Source organism: Coenobita brevimanus, chromosome 94 (genome assembly GCF_032717465.1).
Source record: "Coenobita brevimanus isolate Jiangsu-jjx chromosome 94, ASM3271746v2, whole genome shotgun sequence".
In the NCBI taxonomy this organism is placed as follows: domain Eukaryota; kingdom Metazoa; phylum Arthropoda; class Malacostraca; order Decapoda; family Coenobitidae; genus Coenobita; species Coenobita brevimanus.
In genome coordinates, this window is record NC_137047.1 from 22520976 (window position 1) to 22544351 (window position 23376).

A 23376-nucleotide genomic window follows, 5' to 3' on the forward strand; every position below is an offset into this window, starting at 1 on the left:
TATAAAAGTATAGAATTACTTCTATTTTAATATTAGAAATAGGGGAAGCTGGAAGTAACTATAGGCCTATAATTGCATGGTAGAAAAAAAAAAAAAAAAAAAAAAAAAAAAAAAAAAAGGGGGGAAATTCATAGACTCACAGTCGAAATTGAAATAGCATACATGTATATAGTTTGTGAACACTTACAAAGCATCCACCTATTTGTTGCGCACATGGAGAGTAGCGACACTAAGAGTGCAACTTCTCATGACACGCAGAGCTGAGGTCAATAGTTCAGTATCTATGATGATAATTAGTTGCCTCAGTTCTCAAGTACCAAGTGGCAATTACAACCTTAAGAAGTCGGAATAATAAAATGTTTTGCTAAGTTGATAATCTGCTTGTGTGAATAATAAATAAAGGGCAAAAAAAAAAATTTTCTTCATTTAATCAAGGAAAAAAACTAAGCAGTTTGAATCACATAATAAACCAGAAAACTATCAGCGTATCGGCCATATTTTTACCTTGCTGATCTGATACTAAAAAAAAAAAAAAAAAAAAAAAAAAAAAAAAAGCCAATACCGATACTATCGGCATATCCCTAGTAGTAGGGAGGGAAGACAGGGGTAAGCGAGATGTCATATAGCAGAGGGGAATGGGATGCAATATGAAAGAGGGGGATGAGATGCAGTATGGGGGATGGGGGGTGAGATGCAGAAAGAGGGGTGGGGGGTGAGATGCAGAAAGAGGGGTAGGGGGTGAGGGAGATGAAGTAGGGGGACTGAGGGGAAGGGAAATGCAGTATGGGAAGAGGGGGAGGTAAGGGAAATGCAGTATGGGAAGAGGGGGAGGTAAGGGAGATGCAGTATGGGAAGAGGGGGAGGTAAGGAAGATGCAGTATGGGAAGAGGGGGAGGTAAGGGAGATGCAGTATGGGAAGAGGGGGAGGTAAGGGAGATGCAGTACGGGAAGAGGGGGAGGTAAGGGGAGATGCAGTATGGGAAGAGGGGGAGGTAAGGGAGATGCAGTACGGGAAAAGGGGGAGGTAAGGGGAGATGCAGTATGGGAAGAGGGGGAGGTAAGGGAGATGCAGTACGGGAAGAGGGGGAGGTAAGGGGAGATGCAGTATGGGAAGAGGGGGAGGTAAGGGAGATGCAGTATGGGAAGAGTAGGAGGTAAGGAAGATGCAGTGTGGGATGAGTGGGAGGTAAGGGAGATGCAGTATGGGAAGAGGGGGAGGTAAGGGAGATGCAGTATGGGAAGAGTGGGAAGTAAGGGAGATGCAGTATGGGAAGAGGGGGGGTGGGGTAAGTGATGCAGTAAGAGTGCAGTAAGAGGGGAGGTATGGATGCTGAAGAAGGGAAGAGGGGGAGGGGGTATGGGTGATGCAGTAAGGAGGGAGGGGTAAGGGTGAAGCATTAAGAAGGGAGGAGTGAGGATGATTCAGTATGGAGAGGGGAGGGTAAGGGAGATGCAGGAAGAAGGAAAAAGGGGAATTGAGAGATGCAGGAAGGGCAGAAGTAAGGGACACACAGCAGGGGGAGAGGGGGTATCATAAATACTGAAGAGGGGAGAGTGGGTAACAGAAATGCTGTAGAGAGGACAGTGTGTAACAGAAATGCAGTGCAAGGGAGGGGTTGGGGTAGAAGAAATACAGTAGAGGAGAGAGGGAGTAAAGGGAGATGCAATAGAAGGAACAGGAATGGCTGGCGGGTAAATTCTATACAAACCAAGCTGAGCCTACCTGGTCAAGCTCCTCCTTTGTCCTGTCCTCAAGGCATCGGATATCGTCCATGGTCAGGCCGTGCCACTGGTCCATCCAACAGAATACTTGCCTGTCCAGTCACCAGGGGTACAACCATCAAATGAGCAAGGTAAAAAGTAAAAAAACAGTATGAAAATGCCTCATGAAAATAAAAGATATAGAAGTACTTTATTAACAGTTTTAGTATGATGTGTTTTATTTCATCCTTCCTGCCACCAACCAATTTTGTTAACTTCGGGAGGACCTCTCAAAGTGATGGAGTGAATTATAGCTTTATTTAACTTCTCCAGCCTGAAAAGTCTCTAAACAGAAAACAACTGTCTGGAGGCAGCACGAACAGCCTAATAAAGACCACCAGATTCAATGGGTTATGGCAGCAAAGTGAAAAATGGAGGATTGAAAAGGAGAAAGGAACATGAATGAGAGACTGGTAAGAAGCTATTACTACCTGAGTGAACAAACCCTCAAGGAAGAAGACTGACAGAGTGCTGGTATGAACTGAGCAGACATGGGGTCTATTACTGGGTTTCTATTACTATTAATTTCAATAGCTCTCTATTATATTACTATTATAATTACTTTAGTGGTCATCTATTACTATTACTTGGTATTCTATTAGTATTACTATTACTATTAATATATTCACTCTCATCTTAAATGTCGGGACCAACTGCCTAGCCCAGGGCTCCTATGCTCCTCATGGGGCAATGTAGGATTGGATGATGGATGGATGGATTAATATAATATTTATGATAACGGTATTAAATTGAAAATGGTTTTTAATTTTATTATTGTTGGGAGGCTGTTCCACTGAATGCAAAGTGTTTCTAGATCACCTGATGGCCTGTTGACCACTCTCCATTCTGCATGGTCTCCTGTGGTGTACCTGCAGCTTGGAGAGCAGCCAACAGGTAACCAAGGTGAGAAGGTTGTTTTTCTTGATTATGGTAAACAGTATTAAAGAAGTGTCTGTAATGGGAAAGTAATATACAATTATCTATTACTTTGCCTTCTCTTACTATTACAATTAATATTATAGCCAGGAACTTGTGATCTATTACTATTACAGTACTTGAAAACCCTGTAATAGTCTATTACTATTACTATTACCCCATGTCTAGAACTGAGAGTGATGCAGAATACAGTACACAGGGTCATATTTCAGGTGGCTCTGGACATCTTTTCAACATCTCTTCTTAACACTTTGTAAACCCCAATATCCTCCTCTTCTATACTACAACTGGAACTATGTCATTATCATCATCATCCAGACCTCCCTTCCCACGCTAAGGCAGGTAAATTACATACCCCTGGGGGTAGGGGGGGGTTTTCAAGAATACTCCCCCAGTATCCCTGCTTGTCGTAAAAGGAGACTAAAAGGGTTGGCAGACGGTTAGTGACCCTCCCCGGAAAACAACTGACTAAAAAGACAAACAAGAAGCCTCGGACAAGGACTGACCAAACGATGACGACCCAGGACCGGACAAAGGACTTGGTAATGGCAACATGGAATGTAAGAGGGGCGAATGATGACGTGAAAGAGAGAGATTGTCCAGGTGCTTGAGGGTGCGAAAGTGGATGTATGTGGAATAACTAAAACAAAATGGAGAGGAGAAAGTGTGAGAGAATGGGAGTATGGATGGGGTATACAGTATGTGCAGGAGTAGGTGAGAATGAGAGGGTAAAGGAAGGAGTATGTATAGTTGTGGGTAAAAGAAGGAAGAAGAGCATAAGACAGAATGGATCACTTGGGTCAAGGATTGTGTGGTTAAGGTTGAAAGTTGGAATACAAATGTGGGCGATTATGTGTGTGTATGCGCCAATGCAAGATCGTGCAAGCAGAGTGAGAGAAAAGTTCTGGACAAATGTGGAAGTGTGCATGGAAAAGTTTGGAAGGAATGAGAGAGTGTTTTTGATCGGTGATATGAAAGGTAAAGTAGGGAATGTGAAGGTGGATGGAATTGTTGGTGAGTGGGGTGTGCCTCCTGAGATAGATGAGAATGGCAGTGCATTAATGGACATTTGTGCTGGGAGGGGGTTGGTGATAGCCAATACCCTCTTCAGGCATAAAATGATCCACAGGTATACATGGCGAGTGATGAGAAGGGTGGGTGGTGAACTGAATGAAAGAAAGGCAATGATTGATTATGTGTGTGTGGATGAAAGGATGCGAAGATGTGTAATGGATGCAAGAGCTTATAGAGGTTGGGGGAGTGGACTTTCTGACCACTACTTGGTGGTGGCCAGAATTAGGATCCAAGTAAGATGGAGAAATAGAAGAAGGGAAAGACGAGAGGAAGGAGTAGTTGCAAGGAGAGTGGAAAGGTTACAAAAGGATGAGAAAAAGGCAGAGTATATGAGAGAAGTGGAGGAATGATTGGGCAAATATAAATTGGAGCAGATGGGAGACATGGAAGGTGTGTGCAGGATATTTACAGAAGAAATATGTGCAGCATGTGATGTGGTGTGTGGGAGGAAGAGAAGACGGAGGGGGGTGCAAGGAACAGCGTGGTGGACTGAAGAGGTGAGACAGGCTGTGGCACAAAAGAAGAAAACATACAATGAATGGATGGGAAATAGGGGCGTGGAGGAAGTTGAGAGGCGGAAGAGAGAGTTATATGTAGAAAGAAAGAAAGGTGAAAAGATTAGTAAGAGAAAGAAGAGAGTGGATGAGGAATTTGAAAGGAATTTGAGTGTAAAGTGGAGGGAGTGTAAGAAAATGTTCTGGAAAGAGGTGAAGAGAATAAGACAGGGTGGAAGTGAGGTTGGCAGGGGAGTGAAAGATAAAAATGGTAGATTACTAGTGGAGAAGGGAGAAAAAGTGAGCAGGTGGAGAGAACACTTTAAGGAATTGTTGAACATACAGGATGGAAGTAATGCGAATATAATGGCTGGGGAATGGCTGGGAAAAGGAGGCAGGTGAGAAGACAGGAAGAAATCAGTAGGATAGAAGTTGTGGAAGCAAATGAAGAAAGTTAAATTGGGGAAAGCCCCAGGAACTGATGGAGTGTGTGGTGAAATGCTGAAGCATGGGGGAGAGATAGTAGTAGAATGGATGTGGAAGATGTGTAGATTGGCCTGGGAGGAAGGTTGAGTCCCGGAGGATTGGAAGTCAGGTATAATTATTCCCTTGTACAAAGGAAAAGGGGAAAAAGAAGTGTGTGGTAATCATAGGGGCATTTGTCTTCTTAGTATAATAGGAAAAGTGTATGGTAGGATACTTATTGACAGAGTTAGAGAAAGAACAGAGGAATTAGTTGGAGAAGAACAGGGAGGCTTTAGGAAGGGAAGAGGTTGTGTAGATCAGATATTCATTCTTAGATCTTTAGTGGAAAAGTTCCTAGAGAAGGGAAAGAAGTTGTATGCGGCTTTCATAGATTTGGAGAAAGCATATGACAGGGTGGATAGACAAGGATTGTGGAAAGTATTAAGAATATATGGAGTAGATGGGAAGTTGTTGAATTCTGTGAAGAGTATGTATGATGGTGCTAAGGCTGCAGTGCGTGTGGATGGTGAACTGAGTGAATTTTTCTCTTTGAAGGTTGGGTTGAAACAGGAATGTGTCATGTCTCCATGGTTGTTCAATCTGTACATGGATGGGGTAATAAAAGAGGTACAAGGTAGAGTAGTGGATGTTGGAGTGGCCCTGGTGAAAGAGGATAGTGTTTGGAAACTCCCTGTACTGTTGTTTGCAGATGATACTGTGTTGTTGAGTGAAGACGAAAGGGAGCTGCAAGGCTTGGTGGATGAGTTTGGGAGTGTGTAAGAAACGGGATCTAAAGGTGAATGTAGGGAAGAGTAAAGTGATGGTCTTTGAGAGAGGTGAAGTCAGTGAATGTATAGCAAGGTTGGAAGGTGAGGAATTGGAAAATGTGAGTACGTTTAAGTACTTGGGTAGTGTGATGAGTAAGGATAGAGATTTGGAGGGTGAAGTGCTTAAAAGGGTACAGCAGGGATGAAAGGTTGCTGGTTCTTTGAAAGCAGTGATAAGAAACAGGGAAGTGAGCATGGAAGTGAAAAAGTTACTACATGACAGTATTGTGATACCAACTCTAACGTATGGAAGTGAAGCTTGGACGTTGCTGGAAGGACACAAGTCAAGAGTGAGAGCAGTGGAAATGAGTTATTTAAGAGGAGCCTGTGGAGTCACATGGAGAGACCGGCTGACAAATGAGGATATAAAGGAGCGTTGTGGTGTGGATGTGGATGTGATAGAAAGCATTAGGAGGAAGACACTCAGGTGGTTTGGCCATGTGGAGAGGATGGAGGGTGAAAGACTGACGATGAGAGTGTAAGTGAGTGAGGTGGAGGGGGGAAGAGGGAGGGAGAGGCCGAGGATGAGATGGAGGGATGGGGTGGAGAGGTATATGAGAGAGGGGGGTGTGAGTTGGAAGCGGGACAGTGAAATGGCGGGGGACAGGGCGACGTGGAGGCGATCTGTTTGTGGCCACCCCGAACGGGATTGAGGCATCTGGCAATAGATATATAGATAGAACTTTCAGTTTCCTGCTCCTACACTGTCCCAAATTCATTCACCAAACCTTGCAACTCCCATTCATCTTCACTCAACAATACTGTATCATCAGCAAACAGCAACACCGGAGTCTTCCAAATCTCACCCTCATTCATTAAAGCCACCCCCACATCCACTGCCCTACCTTGCACCTCCTTTACAACCCCATCCATGTATTATTATTTATAATAATGAATAATGTGATGATGCAATCGGTCAAAGAAGAGAGACAGTTCCATGGTGAGGACACACCAGCAAGGTTAGATTTACTGTTTACCAAAGAACCCGATGTAATAGAATCATTGAAATATTTCTGTCTTATAGGTAAAAGTGATCATGTGGTCACTGAGTTCCAGATGAAAATAGAGACGAGTTTTATAGGCAGGGAAGATACAACTTTGGGAAAGCAGATTTTACAGGATTGAGAAAATTTTTCGAAAATGTGGATTGGAGAAAATTCAGAGAAACAAGAGAGATAAAGAGGAAGTGGGATATTTTTCTAGACCTCTATAATTTGGGAGTGGAAAAATTTGTCCCAAGAGTAAGGGGGAAAGAAAACAGGAAAAAGGAGTGGTTTAACCCTTTAACCGCGGGTGTCATTCCAGAATGACATTGACAAAACTGGACCAAACCGCGGGTGTCATTCTGGAATGATCGTGAATATTTTGAACACCACGCGTTTTCCCGGCGCGCAAAGTGTCTCACGCAAGAGTAGCTGTCGAGTTCTTTCACGCCAGCCATCCCACACCCTCCTCCAACCCCGAGGGGGCCCCCCCCACCCCTGCCCTGACCCGCATCAGTCAGTATCTGTCCAGCTCTGTGCGTGATAATGGCGCTCCGTCCCGACTCATCGTCGCTCGCTTCCTCCTCTACAATGATTAGTGCTAGTGTTCCCTCTACCTCTACACCGGTAAAGGAACTACCGATGGCGAGGCAGAAGGGGTTGAGCACTCCTGAAATTAGAACTGAGCTGGACAAAACTGTAAGTACTACTCTTGATTGTGGCAGTGAAAGTGACACACTCACAGCAAGCAGTGATGATTTGGCAGTGATTGGTGGTGAACCATTTTCCATTGATAGTGACAGTGATGAAAGTGATCGTGTTGTTTCCCCCCCACCACCCCCAACTTACTCTGGGAAAGGAAAGGCTCCTATGGGCAAATCTGGTATTGCACGTGGGAAGGGAGTGAAGCGCAGGCTCACGTCTCCCACACCAGGCCCTAGTAAGCATTTCCCATCAATTTCCCATTCCCCTAGCCCTATTGCCCTCACATCATCATCATCATCATCTGCCGTGCCCTCTCCTCAGTCTACATTATCTGAGGAGTACGAATTCCCAAAGCCTGCAAAGCGAGGGAAGGCAGGCCATGCAGGCCGTGCAGGCAGGCCTAGAACAAAGGGGATGCGTGGCAGTTGCAGGGCAAAGCTGGGCGATAAGCGAGGAGATAAGCGAGGTGATAAGCGGGGTAGAAAGGGTCAAGTTTCACCACACACCAGGTCAGAAACCCCCCTGCCTGCCCCCCGCTCAGCTCCCTCACCCTCGCCACCCCCCCCCACTCACCCCCCTCCCCGTTGCCTCCTGCCTCACCCCCCTCCCGCTCGCCTCCTGCCTCACCCATTGCCTCCACCTCAGCTCCTCCTCACGGGGAAACGAGTGCAATGCAACCTGCCACTGCCACTGAACCACGCACAGGGAAAGTGGATGCATTTGTTTGGTCTGACGGTGCATATTTTCAGCCACACAATCCACCGTTTGATATGACAAATGCTGGAATACAGCCTGCCTTCCCATGCAACGCAGGAGATGACTTTGTTGACTACTTCCTGGCCTTCATGGATGATGAAATCGTGCAGCATGTCAGCGATGAGACCAACAGGTATGCAGCTCAGTGTGCAGCAGAAGGGCTGGGACCTATTGGCTCACCAAAGCAAGTGTCGTGGTTGCCTGTCGGAATCAGAGAGCTGTATGTTTTTTTTGCCCTAATGTTTCTGATGCCCCATATAAAGAGACATGAGTTGGAGGAGTACTGGCTCGTGGATGACATTACTACTATCCCAATATTCGGGAAGTATATGTCACGGGATCGGTTCCGACAGCTGCTTGGATACCTGCACTTCGCTGACAATGCAAACCCGTCCCAAACTGACCCTTTGTGGAAAGTGAGGGATTTTCTCAACAGGATTAGGGATCGATTTATGCGATTTTTCTGGCCTATGCAGAAAGTAGTCATAGACGAATCCCTGGTATTGTTCAGAGGACGTCTCAAATTCATGCAGTACATCCCCAGCAAACGCCACCGCTTTGGGATAAAGTTCTTTGTGCTGTGTGACTGTGAGACGGGGTATATCCTTGATTTTGTCATCTACTCTGCTAGCACAATGGATGTGAACAGAAAAGACCCCCTTGGCTTCTCTGGCTCCGTTGTAAAAGTGCTGATGGAGAGGTATTTTGGTGGTAATCATGTGCTGTACACAGACAATTACTACACAGCACCGAAACTCTCCAAATACCTTGCTGAACACGGCATTGGCACTGTTGGCACTGTACGGAGCTATAGGAAAGAGTGGCCAAGTTTCCCCGAAGCATCATCATCATCCAAGGGAGATGTTCACCTGAAGAAGTCAGACAAGCTTCTTGCGATCAGGTGGCATGACAAGAAGGTCGTGAATATGATCAGCACCATCCACAAGGGGGAATTGCAGAGAACTGGGAAGGTCAGCTACAGGACGGGAGAGCCAATCATGAAGCCTGATGCCGTCATTGATTACAATGTCAATATGAGACTTGTTGATAAGTCTGATATGATGATTGGCGAAATCGACTGTCTCAGGAGAAACAACCGATGGTACAGGAAGGCTTGCCTGCACATGCTCGATATGTGCATGCTCAACGCCTTCATTCTCTACAAGACACAAGTCGGGGGCATAAGGCTACCATCACTGAGACAGTTTTCCAAGACTGTCGTGCTGCAGCTACTTGCACGATTTGGTCAGGTGACGGCATTGATCCCGAGGCGACACTCTGACACACAACCTGACCGTCTTGAGTGCCGCAATTACATGAGCCGGCACCAGCTTGTGAAATTGCCTCTTACAGCAGGCGGCAGGTTGTCACAGGGCCGCTGCAGAGTATGTTCTAACACCACACGGAGGCCTAGGACGAGAAAAATGAGCACACACCAGTGCCTGGAATGCCAAGTCGCTCTATGTGTAACTCCGTGCTTTGCCGAGTACCACTCTCTGAGTGAAAGTGACAGTGATATATAGTGATGCGACAGTGACGTGCTTTGCCAATAATTGTATAATGGATAATGTAGTAATAAGGGATATTTTGCCTAGAAAAAAATGTAAATATTGGCCAGTATTATAAGTGATATTGTAATAAGAGAATCTGCGGCACTTGTGTAATTCTGCGGCACTTGTGTAATTCTGTGATGCGCCAGTGACGCAATATAGTAATAAGTGCAGTGTAAACATAATGTATATTGCCCAGATTATATGTAAAATAATATTAGAAGTTAGAAAGAATGAAAAGATCGCATGAAACGTCAGTGAGCGGGTGCCGCCGCAGTGAAGAGGCGCAGCCGCAGTGAAGAGCGGGCGCAGCCGCAGGGAAGTGCCTTTTACCTACCTCAGTGAACACAGAGTGGGTGTTTATCGTGTGTACAGTGTTCATATATGTTTATATTACTATTATGAGAGAGTGGTTGGCATTTGGTACTGGTGTGTGGGGCGTAAAATAGTTATTTCACACCCCTCACTTCTAACGGCTCTCCCCATCCTGTGAAAGTCAACAAAGTCATGAAACCTACATCAATGGAAAGCTGAAGGTTGGTACTTTCTAATGGTACCTTATTTTTTTCTCTAGCTTTATTCTGTGCAGAGTTATTAAGGTTTAAAGGTTTGTTTACATTTGGCTGAAACCCCCGCGGGAGAGGACAGTCTGACCAAAACAATACCCGCGGTTAAAGGGTTAACAGGTGTATGACAGGAAAAAAGGAGAGATACACCAAAAAAGGAGAGAGATAAGGCATGGAACAACTGGAGAAAGAGAGGTAACAACAGAACAAAGGAAGAATATAAAAGAACTAGAAATGCATACACAGAGAAGAAGAAAGGAATTTTGAAAAAGGTATAATAGACAAATGCAAGGATGAACCCAAACTGTTTTACAGATCTGTTAATGGCAAACTGAAACAAAGAGAAGGAATCACCAAACTGAAAGTAAAAAGAGAGGTCTATAAAGATGCAGCAGTGCAAGCTGAAATAATGAACAAATGTTTCCAATCGGTTTTCACTAATGAAAAGGAGTTTGTGGAAGGGGAGGGAGTGATTAGAAATGTACCGGTGATAAAAGATATAAAAGTGGAGGTACAGGAAGAGTATAAATTACTGAAAACTCAAGATGTAAGGAAAGCCCCAGGACCTGATGGAATTTCTAATTGGGCACTGAAGGAAAGCAGAGAACAACTGGAGGATAAAATTCACAGTTTAATTGTGTGTTCTCTGGAAGAGGGGAAAGTGCCACAAGAATGGAAGTGGGCAAATGTGGTACCAATTTATAAGGGAGGAAACAGGGAAGAACCCCTGAATTATAGACCGGTGTCTCTAACCAGCATGGTCGCAAAATTGTGTGAGAGAATCCTGAAAGACAGATGAATAAAATATCTAAAAGAAATGATTATTTTGGCTGTATGTCAGTTTGGATTCAGAAGTGGAAGGTCATGTGTTTCCAACTTGTTGAGCTTTTACTCAAGAGTGATTCACGTGGTACAGGAAAGAGATGGTTGGGTGGATTGTGTATAATTAGACTTAGAGAAGGCCTTCGACAAGGTACCTCATAAGAGACTAATGTGGAAACTTGAGTATATAGGAGGACTGAAGGGGAAACTCCTGGAATGGATGAGACTTTTGGAGAGACAGACAAATGAGGACAGTAATAAAGGAGAGGATGTCTGGATGGAGGGAAGTAACAAGTGGAGTCCCACAAGGCTTGGTGTTGGCTCCAGTAATGTTCCTGATTTATGTAAATGATATGGTAGATGGAGTGAACAGTTATGCAAGTCTGTTTGCTGATGATGTAAAGATCTTGAGGAAGTTAGAGGTTGAGGAGGATTGTAAAATGCTGCAGGAGGATCTGGATAGGATACATGATTGGATCCGGATGTGGGAAATGAAATTTAATGTAAAGAAATGTAAAATATCGGAAACAGGTAAGTGGTAGGTGGGGGCGCTCACCATCCACTCACTCGATCTAGTGCTGCTGTCGGGTGTCTGCCCTTTCCTCTCCTCCATCCTTCTTTCCATCCATCCTCTTTTGTCTTCCTTTCTTTCATTCTTTCCTTGTCCTGCTGCCTATGGGCAACTTTACACTCCCTCTTCTGTCTTTCTTTCCTTCATTCTTTCCTCTCCCTTCTGCCTGTGGGTGACTCTAAACTGAGTGACAAATCAAATGGTTTCCTGTACACCAGGAAACCATTTACTACGCTGGGTGGTAACCATATAACCAGATTTCGGCGCCTGGTGGTTTAGTGGGTAATTATTGCGCTCCAATCGGATTGAGCCGGTGAAAGTTTATATCCAAGGAGTGGTTGGGGTTGATTGCTCATATAATGCCACTAAGGGATGAGTGAGGCTGGTCACTGTCATCTTAAATGTCGGGACCAACTGCCTAGCCCCGGGCTCCTACGCTCCTCATGAGGCAATATAAGACTGGATGATGGATGGTAAAAGTACCAGGAGGCCATCACTGAATTATTTGTTGGGTAATGAATTAATCATAAAAACGAGAGAAGAGAAAGATTTGGGAGTGCTGGTCCAAGATAGTTTGTCACCTGAAAAACATATTAACAAGATAGTTAGAGAGACGTATAAACTCTTGACTAACATAAGAATAGCATTTCATTATATGGATGAGGAGATGATGAAAAAATTGATGGTGGCCATGATCTGCCCCAGGTTAGAGTATGCAGCAGTAGTGTGGTCTCCACACAAAAAGAAAGATATAAACAAGATTGAGAGAATACAAAGAACAGCAACCAAGATGGTCCTCAGTTTGGCAGATCTGTCATACAGAGAGAGGCTGGAAAAGCTGGATCTGCCTTCCTTAAAGGACAGGAGAAAGAGAAGAGACATGATAGCAGTGTTCAGGACCATGATAGGAGTAGATAAAATTGACAGAGAAGATCTGTTTGTATGGGATAAGAGAGCAACAAGAGGACACGGAATGAAATTGAAGAAGTCAAGCTGCTTGAAGGATATCAAGAAATATAGCTTTCCTTATAGAAGTATAGACCTGTGGAATAGCCTGGACAGAGAGATCGTCCAGTCTAAAAACTTAAATGGGTTTAAAGCTAAATTTGACTTCCTGAGAAACAGCGACGGGGACCCACGAGCATAGGACATTTCGTGTATATCCCAATTAGGTATATTAGGTAAATACATAAATATTGGAACGACTTAGACGAAGAGGTGGTGCAGGCGAAAAACATTCATGTGTGTAAAAGTAGACTAGATAAATGCATATATGGAGACATGATAGCACGAGCATTGCTCAAGTCATGTATACTACAAATAGGTAAATATACACACACACAAAATCCTTGGCGTAACATACATTACATCAATGTCATTTAAACAACACATCACAAACAGTAAAAATAAAATAACACCAAGACTCAATACTTTGAGGTCACTTGCCTAAACAACACTTGGACACAACGAAGAAACCACCAACACAGTATACAAACAATATATACATTCAGTGATGAAAGTTTGCAAGCCCTGCTTGGGCTCCTAACCCCACTAAAACACACTACAACACCCTACAGACCATACAGAACAAGGCCCTAAAAATAATCACAGGCTGCATAGCTACTACACCCACAGACCATCAACATCAAGAAACCAAAGTCCTCAAAGTCAAGGATCACCTGGACATGAGAGGCACCCAAATCCTTGCTGCAGCCTCTGCAAACCCACAACATCCACTACACTACATGGCAGCACATCCACACACACCAAGGAACATCAAACAACACCCAGCACATGATACTATACACAAATACTGTCATCTCTGCCCCCTCACCCGCCTCAGACCAGCTTCCAGAAGCATATCCAAACTCAAATCACTCATTCATTTAAAGACAACACACAGCTGCATGCACAGCCTCCTGATATCCATCCTTCTGACTCCTATCTCCCTTGTGAGGACGGGGTCCACCTGGCCAGGCTGAGATGTGGGCATCATCCAACCCTCTTAAGTTACCAGAAAAGGCTGGATGACTCCGTTGCTAATGCCTGTTCAAACTATAACGCAGCAACCCATACTATTAAGCACATTATGGAAGATTGCATTGCACACAATCACCTATGCCAAAAACACAACATACACTCCTTGAGAGCTCTGTGGGAAAGCCCAGTCCCAACCATGGCCTTCCTTAGGGACTCGAGGCTGTTCGGCCAGACTGCCAAGGGAACAACTACTATTATTACTACAGACCATTAAGAATTTTGTATGGCCACCACTGGAACTGAGTGGTTAGTATCATTCATTCGTTCATTTCTAAAGGCTCCAACATGCTTGCACACGTCGGTCTTGGTCACCTAATGGCGGCTCTCCATGCTGTGCAATCTATGGCAGCCTCCCTGTTCGGTCCCTCAACCCTGATGTCACACTTAATGACCTCGTCCCACATCTTTCTCGGTCAGCAAAGCAGCTGGCCCTTATCAAAATGATTCAAATCCTGGTATGGGCAGCCAGTGTCACACGACTCATGTGCCCATTCAACCTTTGTTGGCCGGTAAGTGAAATGAGTACCTAGGGTAATATTTGGGGGCAGTAACTGAGGTAACCTAGATGATGCAGTGGTTTAGTACTCCAAGATACTGGATGAATAACCCACCACAGGAAAAGACCCAACTAAGAGAAAAACAACTAGGCTATGCAGCTCATGGCATCTGGCTGTACCTTAAACAATAACCTTGATGTACTACACATTACTTGTGCCTCAGTAAACTCTATTCTTGGAACCTCCAGTACCTCCTCAAGGCTAAACTGCATAAGCTAACCATTCTAGACACTTTCCTTGCTGCCTTGAATACACGCTTATAAAGAAACTTCAATACCTCCCAAATTTTCCACTGTTATATTTAGTTAGCAAAGAACAACATTCAAAAGAAGTCACCTGTGAAAATTAGTGAAGAGTCTGCGTTCTACATCTTGTATGAACTTCTCCACCCGAGACTGCAGTCCAAACCATTTGAATTCACAGGTTACCAACTTATAGCAGGTCATCACAGGATCGCACTGAAATAAAATATTAAATGAAAATGATACTACAGTTCCTTTGGCCAAGTGAGGGTTCCCATGGGTTTACTACTTAACCCCTGCTGGGCTGATTCTTTGGAAAGGAGTTTGGCTCCCCTGAGTCACTGGTTTATAACCAGTGTAAATTGGACCTCACATGAGACTTGCAGCTTCACCCGTGCAGATGTTCGTTTTTGCCTCATATGAGTTATGTAGCTCAGCAAGGGTTAACCAATCATCAAAACTGATTAAATTGTAACTACCTGTACCTCTACTAACAGTTGCTGAACACTGTGGATCAAGAAAAATATGATTAATTGACATGAATATGCTCAAAGATTGTACAGTAGTGCACCAACTTTCGCTACAGCAGGATTCGCGGAATCCACTTTCGCGGCATGCACCAAATATTCCCTAACTTCCACTTTCGCTTGAAAAAAATCGATTTTCGCGCACAAATTTTGGGTTTGGGACAATATTCTGAACTTTGAATTTCCTGCACCGCCCGCCCGCAACCCACCACCATCTTGAATGACGTCATGTCAACACTCTGTCCACCCATTCCCGCCATTGTGTACGAGCGTGCTAGCTCCACTGTGTTGGATTCTCACGGTTCAATGGCCTCTACTATACCTGGTAGTGTGGGGAAAGGGCCTGGTGGTGTGGGGGGAGAGCCTGGTGGTGTGGGGGGAGGGCCGGGAGGCAGTGGTGGTGATAAAAAGTGGCCGGGACATTCAAAGTCGGGAGGAAAGGCCAAGGCTAAAAGAGAGTATCGTGTTGGAGTGAAGAAACGGCAGTATAATAATGAAATGAAAAGGAAGATAGTTGAGCTCAAGGACAAGGGCGCAAAAAACAGTGTTTGTATCTCACAATGCAATGTACAATAGTGATTTGATGTACTGTATTGCAAGTGAAAATGAAAATCTGATGTTACTTTAGGATAACCGGGAACCAATTAGCCTTTTTGCCATAAAGACAATGCCCCAACTTTCGCTAATTCCACTTTCGCGCATTATTTTTGGACCCAATTAGGCACGAAAATTGGTGCCCCACTGTACAATATATAGAAAAGGGTGTCAAAGAAGGGCTTCAAGTGACAATAAAATAATAATGTATTTTAAATTGTGGACTATTATTTAATTTGCAGTTAAAGGCAACTGCCTAATACCTGCCACATACCTTCTTCCACCATTGAGGGCCTTGAAGGGGACCTCGCCCTGTCTTCTGTGATTTAAACTTGGTAGGATCTTCCTCTGGTTTGTAATCTGACGTCTTGACAGGATCGTTGGCAATGTCAACTATCACAACCTCACGTAACTTTAGCTTTTCTCCAGTCAGTTTGTGTGCCTGAAATAAATGAAGAGTCATATTTCATGTCATTTTCATCAGCCAAGTCTCATCCTCCTTTGATACTGTTAGAAAAATACAGTACTCAGTATCCAGATTCTAATTAATCCTCTACCATTTAAAAGTAAAAAAATACAGTACTGTACAAAGGTTTTACTGTTTAAAGAATTGTAACCTTCCATTTCAAAACATTTTTCACAAGGTCACCAACACATCTCATTCAATATAACATCATACATTCATTCATGCCCCATGAGGAGTGTAGGAGCCTAGGGACAGGCAAGTTGGTCCTGACATTTCAGATGAGAGTGACCAGCTTCACTCATCCCTGAGTGGCATTACGTGAACAATGAACCCCAAATATCCCTTGGATATAAACCTGTACCGGTTCAATCCAACTCAAGCGCCTTAAATACCCACTAAAACACCAGGTGCCATAAGTTGGTTATATGGTTACCACTCAGCACTGTAAATAGTGTCCTGGTGTACAGGAAACATCATACACTTCAAGGAAAAGACAATGCACTAATTACCTTTCAGTCTATCATCATGCAAAGAAAGTGATGATGGACACTATGTCTCAGTAGTTAAAACACGGATTTGAAAACTTAAGAACTACAAAATCTATTGATACACATGCAAGCACTTCTTTTCATAACCACACTACAGCACAAGAAAGTGATTCAGCTTTTCCAAACCTGACTGCAGCAAATGCATGAATTTCTTTTCACAGCCTGATGGCAGCATTCTGTTTAACACAACCCTTAAATGGTTGAAGCACAATGAGGAACTTTAAAATCAGTCAATCTATTCAGCTGAGTGAAACCCTTCCCAGGAACAGCCTGAAGCTTACAAATCACCCAGCCCTCTTTTAAACTTGCAATACATAAAGCCAGGAAATTACTGAACAACTGCAAAAATTTAATCCCAAGCGATGACCATTTCTACCAATGATAGGACCTGAAGTATCATAAAGTGTACCTTGCAGCATAAAGTACACAGGTTCATTACTATATATAAAGATGGTCATTGACACTGTGGTCGGTGGGGATGCCCATCATCCACTTACTCAGTGTAGTGGTGCTCTATTGTGGGTAACTCAACACTGAGTGACATGCCAAATGACTTCATGCAAACCAGGAAATCATTTACTACTGTACTCTAGGTGGTGACTTTATAACCAATGTCAACATGTGACCAGTACATGTCAACAAATGGGTTGAGGGAGGGTTAGTGCCCCTCCCTGGAAAACAACTAACTAAAAATACAAGCATGAAGTATCGGATTAGAACTGACAAACAGGTGACAATCAAGGACAGGACAAAGGACACGGTACATATTACAACATGGAACGTAAGGGATGCGAATGATGATGTGAAAGTGACAGAGATTGTCCAGATGCTTGAGGGTGCAAAAGAGGACATATGTGGATTAACTGAAACTAAATGAGAGTGTGAGAGAGTGGAAGTATGGGTGGGGTATATGCACAGGAGTAGGTGAGAATAAGAGTGCAAGGGATGGAAGGAGACTAAATGAGAGTTTGGACCAGTTGGTTCAAGGACTGTGCAGGTTAAGATTGAAAGTTGGAATACAAACATAGATGACTGTGTGTATGTGCCAGCGCAGAAACATGCAAGCAAAGTCAAAGAAGAGTTCTGAACAAATGTGGAAGCGTGCATGGAAAAGTCTGAGGGGAATAAGTGTGTTTTTGAATGGAGATATGAATGGAAAATTAGGGAATGTGAAGGTGGATGGAGTAATTGGCGAGTGGAGCGTGCCTGTAGAAGTGGATGAGAATGGCAGTGCTCTAGTGGACATCTGTGCATTGAGGCGATTGGTGACAGCTATACACTCTTTAGGCACAAATGATTCACGGGTAAACATGGCAAGTGATATGAAGGGTGGGTGGTGGGCTGAATGAATGGAAGGCAATGATTATCATGCGTGTGTGGATGACAGAATGAGAAAGTAATGGATGCAACTGCATACAGAGTCTGGAGGAGTGGACTTTCTGACCACCACCTGCTGATGGTGAAAGTCAAGGTTCAAGTGCAATGGAGGAATAGAAGGAGGGAAGAACAGGAGGAAATAGTATACACAAGGAGGGTAGAAAGGTTGCATGAGGATGCAAAAAAGGCAGAATATGAGAGAGAAGTGGAAGAGTTATTGGGTAAATAAGACTTGGAGCAGATGGGGGAGGTGGAAAGTGAGGGCAAGATTTTCACAGAAGAAATCTGCAGCATATGTGATGGTGTGTGAGGTGAAGAGAAGATGAAAAGGAGTGAAAGGAAGAGCATGGTGGAATGAAGAGGTGAGGCAAGCTGTGGGACAATAGAGGAAAGCATATAGTGAGTGGATGGAAAGCAGAGGCATGGAAGAAGTTGAGAGATGGAAGAGAGTTATATGTAGAAGAGGAAGAGGGAAGTGAAAAGATCAGTAAGAGAGGGTAAAAATAGAGTGGATGAAGAATTTGGAAGCAATCTGAGTGTAAAGGGGAGAGAATGTAAGAAAATATTTTGAAAGGAGGGAGAATTAGAACAGGTGACAGAGAAGTTAATAGGGGAGTGAGATAAAAATGGTAGATTGATTGTGGAGAAGGAAGAAAAAGTGAGCAGATGGAGAGAAGGAACTGTTGAACACAGAGAATGAAAGTAATGCAAGTGTAAGTGGCTGGGGAAAAGCTAGGAGAAGGAGGGTGGTGAGAAGGGAGGAACAGATCAGTTGGATGGAAGTACAGTAGTGGATGCAATGAAAAGAATCAAAATGGGAAAAGCCCTAGGATTTGATGGAATGTGTGGTTCAATATTCAAGCATGGGGGAGAGATAGCATTAGAATGGATATGGAAGATGTGCAGATTGGTCTGGGAGGAAGGTAGGGTCCCAGAGGATCGGAAGTCAGGTATAATTATTCCCCTGTACAGAGCAAAAAGGGAAAAAGAAATGTGTGGCAATCATACGGACATCTCTCTTCTTAGTGTAATAGGCAAAGTACTGTATATGGTAGGATACTAACTGACAGGATATTCAGTAGGACACTTACTTATTTGTTGGAGAAGAACAGGGAAGTTTTAGGAAGGGAGGAGGCTGTGTAGATCATACATTTATCCTTAGGTCTTTAGTGGAAAAGTTCCTAGAGAAGGGAAAGAAGTTGTATGCGGCCTTCATGGACTTGGAAAAAGCATATGAAAGAGTGGATAGACAAGGATTGTGGAAAATATTAAGAATATATGGAGTAGATGGGAAGTTGTTGAAAGCCGTGATGAGTACGTATCAAAAGGCTGCAGTAGGTGTGGATGATGAACTGAGTGAAATTTTCTGTCTGAATGTTGGATTGAAACAGGGATGTGTCATGTCTCCATGGATGTTCAATCTGTGGATGTTGGAGTGGCCCTTATGAGAGAGGGCAGCATGTGGAAACTTTCTGTATTGTTGTTTGCAAAAGATACTGTACTGTTAAGTGAAGAAGAAGGAGAACCGAAAGGCCTGGTGAATGAGTTTGGCAGTGTGTGTGTAAGAAACGGAATTTAAAGGTGAATTGTAGGGAAGAGTAATGTTACGGTCTTCAAGAGGAATGAAGTTACTGAATGTATAGTGAGGCTGAATGATGAAGAAATGGAAAATGTGAGTGCATTTAAGTACAGTACTGGACTTGGGTAGTGTGATTAGAAAGGATGGAAGTATGATGGATGAAGTGCTTGAAAGGGTGCAACAGGGAAGAACGGCTGCTGGTTCTTTTAAAGCAGTGATAAGCAATGGAGAAGCGAGCATGGAAGCAAAAAAGTTTCTGTATGATAGTACTGTGATACCAACTCCAATGTATGGAAGTGAAGCTTGGACCTTGCTGGAAGGACACAAGTCATGAGTGAGAGCAGTGGAAATTGGTTATTTGAGGGGAGCATATACAGTAACATGGAGAGACAGACTGACAAATGGGGATGTGAAGGAGCATTGTGGTGTGGATCTGGATGTGACAGAAACCATGAGAAGAAATACACTGAGATGGTTTGGCCATGTGGTAAGGATGGTGAGACAGACTAATGAGGAAAGTGTATGTGAGTAAGGTGGATGGGGGGGGGGGCAGAGAGAGTGAGAGACCAAGGATGAGGTGGAGGGATGGAGTGGAGGGGTTTATGAGAAGGGATGTGGGCTGGGCGGAGGGCAGTGAAATGGCAGGAGAGAGGGTGATATGGAGGCAATTTGTTTGTGGCCACTCCTTACGGGATTAAGGCATCTAGCAATTGAGAGACAGACATTATTTATCCCATGACGGTAAAACATGGGCTCTAATGGGCATATCCACAGGAGAAGGGGAGGGTATGAATTCCTTACGATACTCAAGGTCCTGTGGGTATTTTATAATAAGGAACCAATTTTATTTAAAGCCTCCAACAATATGCATTCCAAACAAGTACTCTGCCAGATTAACCCCTTAACCGCGGGGCGTCACTTTCGTGACGCTTGGGAGCAAGGGATCATACCGCGAGGCGTCGCTTTTGTGATTCTGTGTTATTTTGAATTCACCCAGGCTTCCAAGTGGGGGCTTGTATCATCCATCAGTACTGCCAATGTCCAACACTAGTCAGCACTCCTAATCTCATCTGTACTCCCATCCATTGTTGACAATTTAGCCATTTCTCCCTGTTCTTGACTCCCCTCCCTTCCCCCCCTCCATTACCCTATCCTCTCACCTGCCCGGCCGTGCTACGCTAAGTAAATCTTCCCTGGAATTTTTCACTGATTTCATCCATTGAAATAAGCCCTATGCCCTATTCTTATACCAAATAATATACACAAGAAAGAAATAAGGTAAGTGAGAGTGCCATACACCTGGAATTGGCTAATTATCACCTGACAACACCTCACGTGCACTCGTTCGCTAATTTTTGCTGTTTATTTCCCCTTGAAATATGCCGTATAATCTATTTTTGTAATAAATATACATATAAGGAGGGAAGGGAGAAGCCTAAGTGATATTTACATTCACTTGGAACTACCTAATTTATAATGTATTGTCTAGATTTCCTACCAATCACTTCACTGCTATATATAGCTGTTTCAAGAGGCTAACATTGGTAGTAATGAATTTCCCTAGGTAGGCCACCACCCCGGCCCACCCTTATCAGTTCACTCTCATCTTCTAACGTGGAGGTACGTCTGTTCGCTCTTGCTAGCTTCAGGGACTTTTCACCCCCATGCAAAGGGCCCTGTGACCTTTACCCCCTACTAAACCTCGTGTGGAAAGAGGTAAAGGGCTGACAATTGATAAAAGAGTGACTACGATCTTTCTACTGAGTATAACAGTGCAAGTGGAATTGTAAATAATGTGTAAACAGAAAGTGAAAGTAATGAATGTGAATATACGTGAACAGTGGAAAATAGTTTTATAAGTTACTTTAAGCGACGTTGGGTCTGGTTAGTACTTGGATGGGTGACCGCCTGGGAACACCAGATGCTGTTGGCATCCCTACGTGTCAAGTGGGGTTGGTGGAGGATTAGTGCCCCTCCCTGTAAAACAATTAACTCTAAGCCATTGGCCACCCCGTCTGGGATACATGGCGTCTGGCAATGAATGAATGAAAAAAACTTCAAGTGACAGTGCATAACACAGTGTAAATAAAATAGAAATGTAAATAACGTAAATAAAATAGAGAACGTAAATAGAAATGTAAATGAGTAGTATTATAAGAATATGAGTATATACCCTAGGAGTAATGAAAGTGAAAGTTTCACTCTAGCATGTCTGAATACTATGAATTATGAGAGAGAAGGTGAAAGTGACATTCACTCTCAATGCTAGTATACAGGATGAGAAAGTGAATGCTACGTATTTTACTGAAAGAAATTGAATCCCTACAGTGACAATAAACTAATACTACTGAAGGAAACTTATGGATAAAGACTGTAGATACATATATGTGTTATATAGTAATAGAAATATAAAGTTTGAGGGGTTTTATGAATAATAAATGACAGAGTACCAAGAGCGACCTAGCGCAAGTGCGACAGTCAGATGCGCTCGTAATTTTCATTGCTTTCACAGTGGTTTTTTTTTTGGAGTATGGATCCCAAACTACTTGAAAATCATAGAGTAGTGTTTATAGTGTTAACATCTGGCTGTGGTAATCATATTACGGGTTGTCGGGAAGTGTAAAGTGGAGACTTCGTTACCCAACTTCAGAGGTCTCCACAAGTCCTACGGTAACCGACGAAGGCTCAACAAACATTCCAGAAGAAAGCTGAAGGTATGTGCCATAAGCATAAGTAATTTTAATATTCTAGGCCTAATAACTGATTTTTGGCAAATATTTTTTGAGAGTCTGTCGGAGCCCGAATAACCCCGCGGCACACGCAAAACATTGGTAAACATGCCCGCGGTGTAGGGGTTAAACAATGAACATAATTACTGGGTAGATAAAATAAAGTGCAAAATACAGCAAGATCTCACTGTGTACAGTTACTCGTTAACCCAATTATTAAAACGTTCATGGTTTAAGTATCAGAAGGATGCAAACTCTGCAATGTATGGCAATAACACAAATACTGTACATGTAAATGACTGCAATGCATTTTAGTTTAAAGGTTTAAGTGTCTAGTATGGTATGTTACATTATTTACAAAAGTATTGCAGGTGGGGGCACCAATCATCCACTCACTCAATGTAGAGATGCCATATGATCTCTACACTGAGTGACAAACCAAATGGTTACCTGTACCCAGGAAACAATTTACTACGCTGGTTGGTAACCACATAACTGGGGTTTCTGGCAGGGTTGTTCCCCAGATTCCCCTATCCAAAGCACTTAATCATGGCAGTAGTATCAGAGAGCCAGGGAGGGCCCAATACCTGCCCAGGGCCCCAACCATATGGGCAAATTTGCATGACCATGTGGAATTGTAAGAGGGTGGAAGTGGTGAATGTGTTCAAGAGCGTGAGATATGCTGTGACGGCATTGTGTGAAACGAAGATGAAAGGGTGTGAAGTGGAGGAGTGGGAGAGTGTGAAATGAGTAAGATCAGGAATGCATGGGCGAGGGAGATGAAAGGAAGGAGTTGCTTTGTTGATGAATGAGGTGTGGCAGAGTGGAATGAGAGACTACAAATGTGTCAGCTCGAGGTGTATGTATGTCAAGTCCAAGTCTGAGAAGGTGAAAATGGCAGTGAATGTAGCATATGCACTGTGTGAGGCCAGGAGTGAGAGAGAGAAAGACAAGTTTTGAGATGAGCTGGGTGAAGTAGTGGGAGAAATGCCCAGGAGCTATAAAGTGATCGTAACTGGGGATATGAATGGAAGAGTAAGCAATGGTCCTGAGGATGACATAATGGGTTGTTATGGAGTACCAGGAGAAAATGATAATGGGAAGAGACCAAAGGATATGTGTCAGGAGAGGAGGTTGTGCATTTGTAACTCATATTTCGACACAGAGATGTACATAAATATACATGGTACAGAGGGAACAGGGATCG

At 43.6% G+C, this 23376-nt stretch overlaps 1 protein-coding gene across 3 annotated transcripts in view; it reads right to left on the minus strand.

Annotated features, from left to right (window-relative positions):
- Positions 1-23376, minus strand: part of LOC145412918 (phosphatidylinositol transfer protein alpha isoform-like) — a 58053-nt gene that overhangs the window by 11499 nt on the left and 23178 nt on the right. For all 3 annotated transcript variants that reach the window (XM_080282719.1, XM_080282720.1, XM_080282718.1), the window contains 3 exons: positions 15745-15912; positions 14444-14565; positions 1724-1814 (listed from right to left, as the gene is read on the minus strand). In XM_080282719.1, the coding sequence (XP_080138845.1) occupies positions 1724-1814; positions 14444-14565; positions 15745-15912 (381 nt within the window). The remainder of the gene's footprint in view (positions 1-1723; positions 1815-14443; positions 14566-15744; positions 15913-23376) is intronic.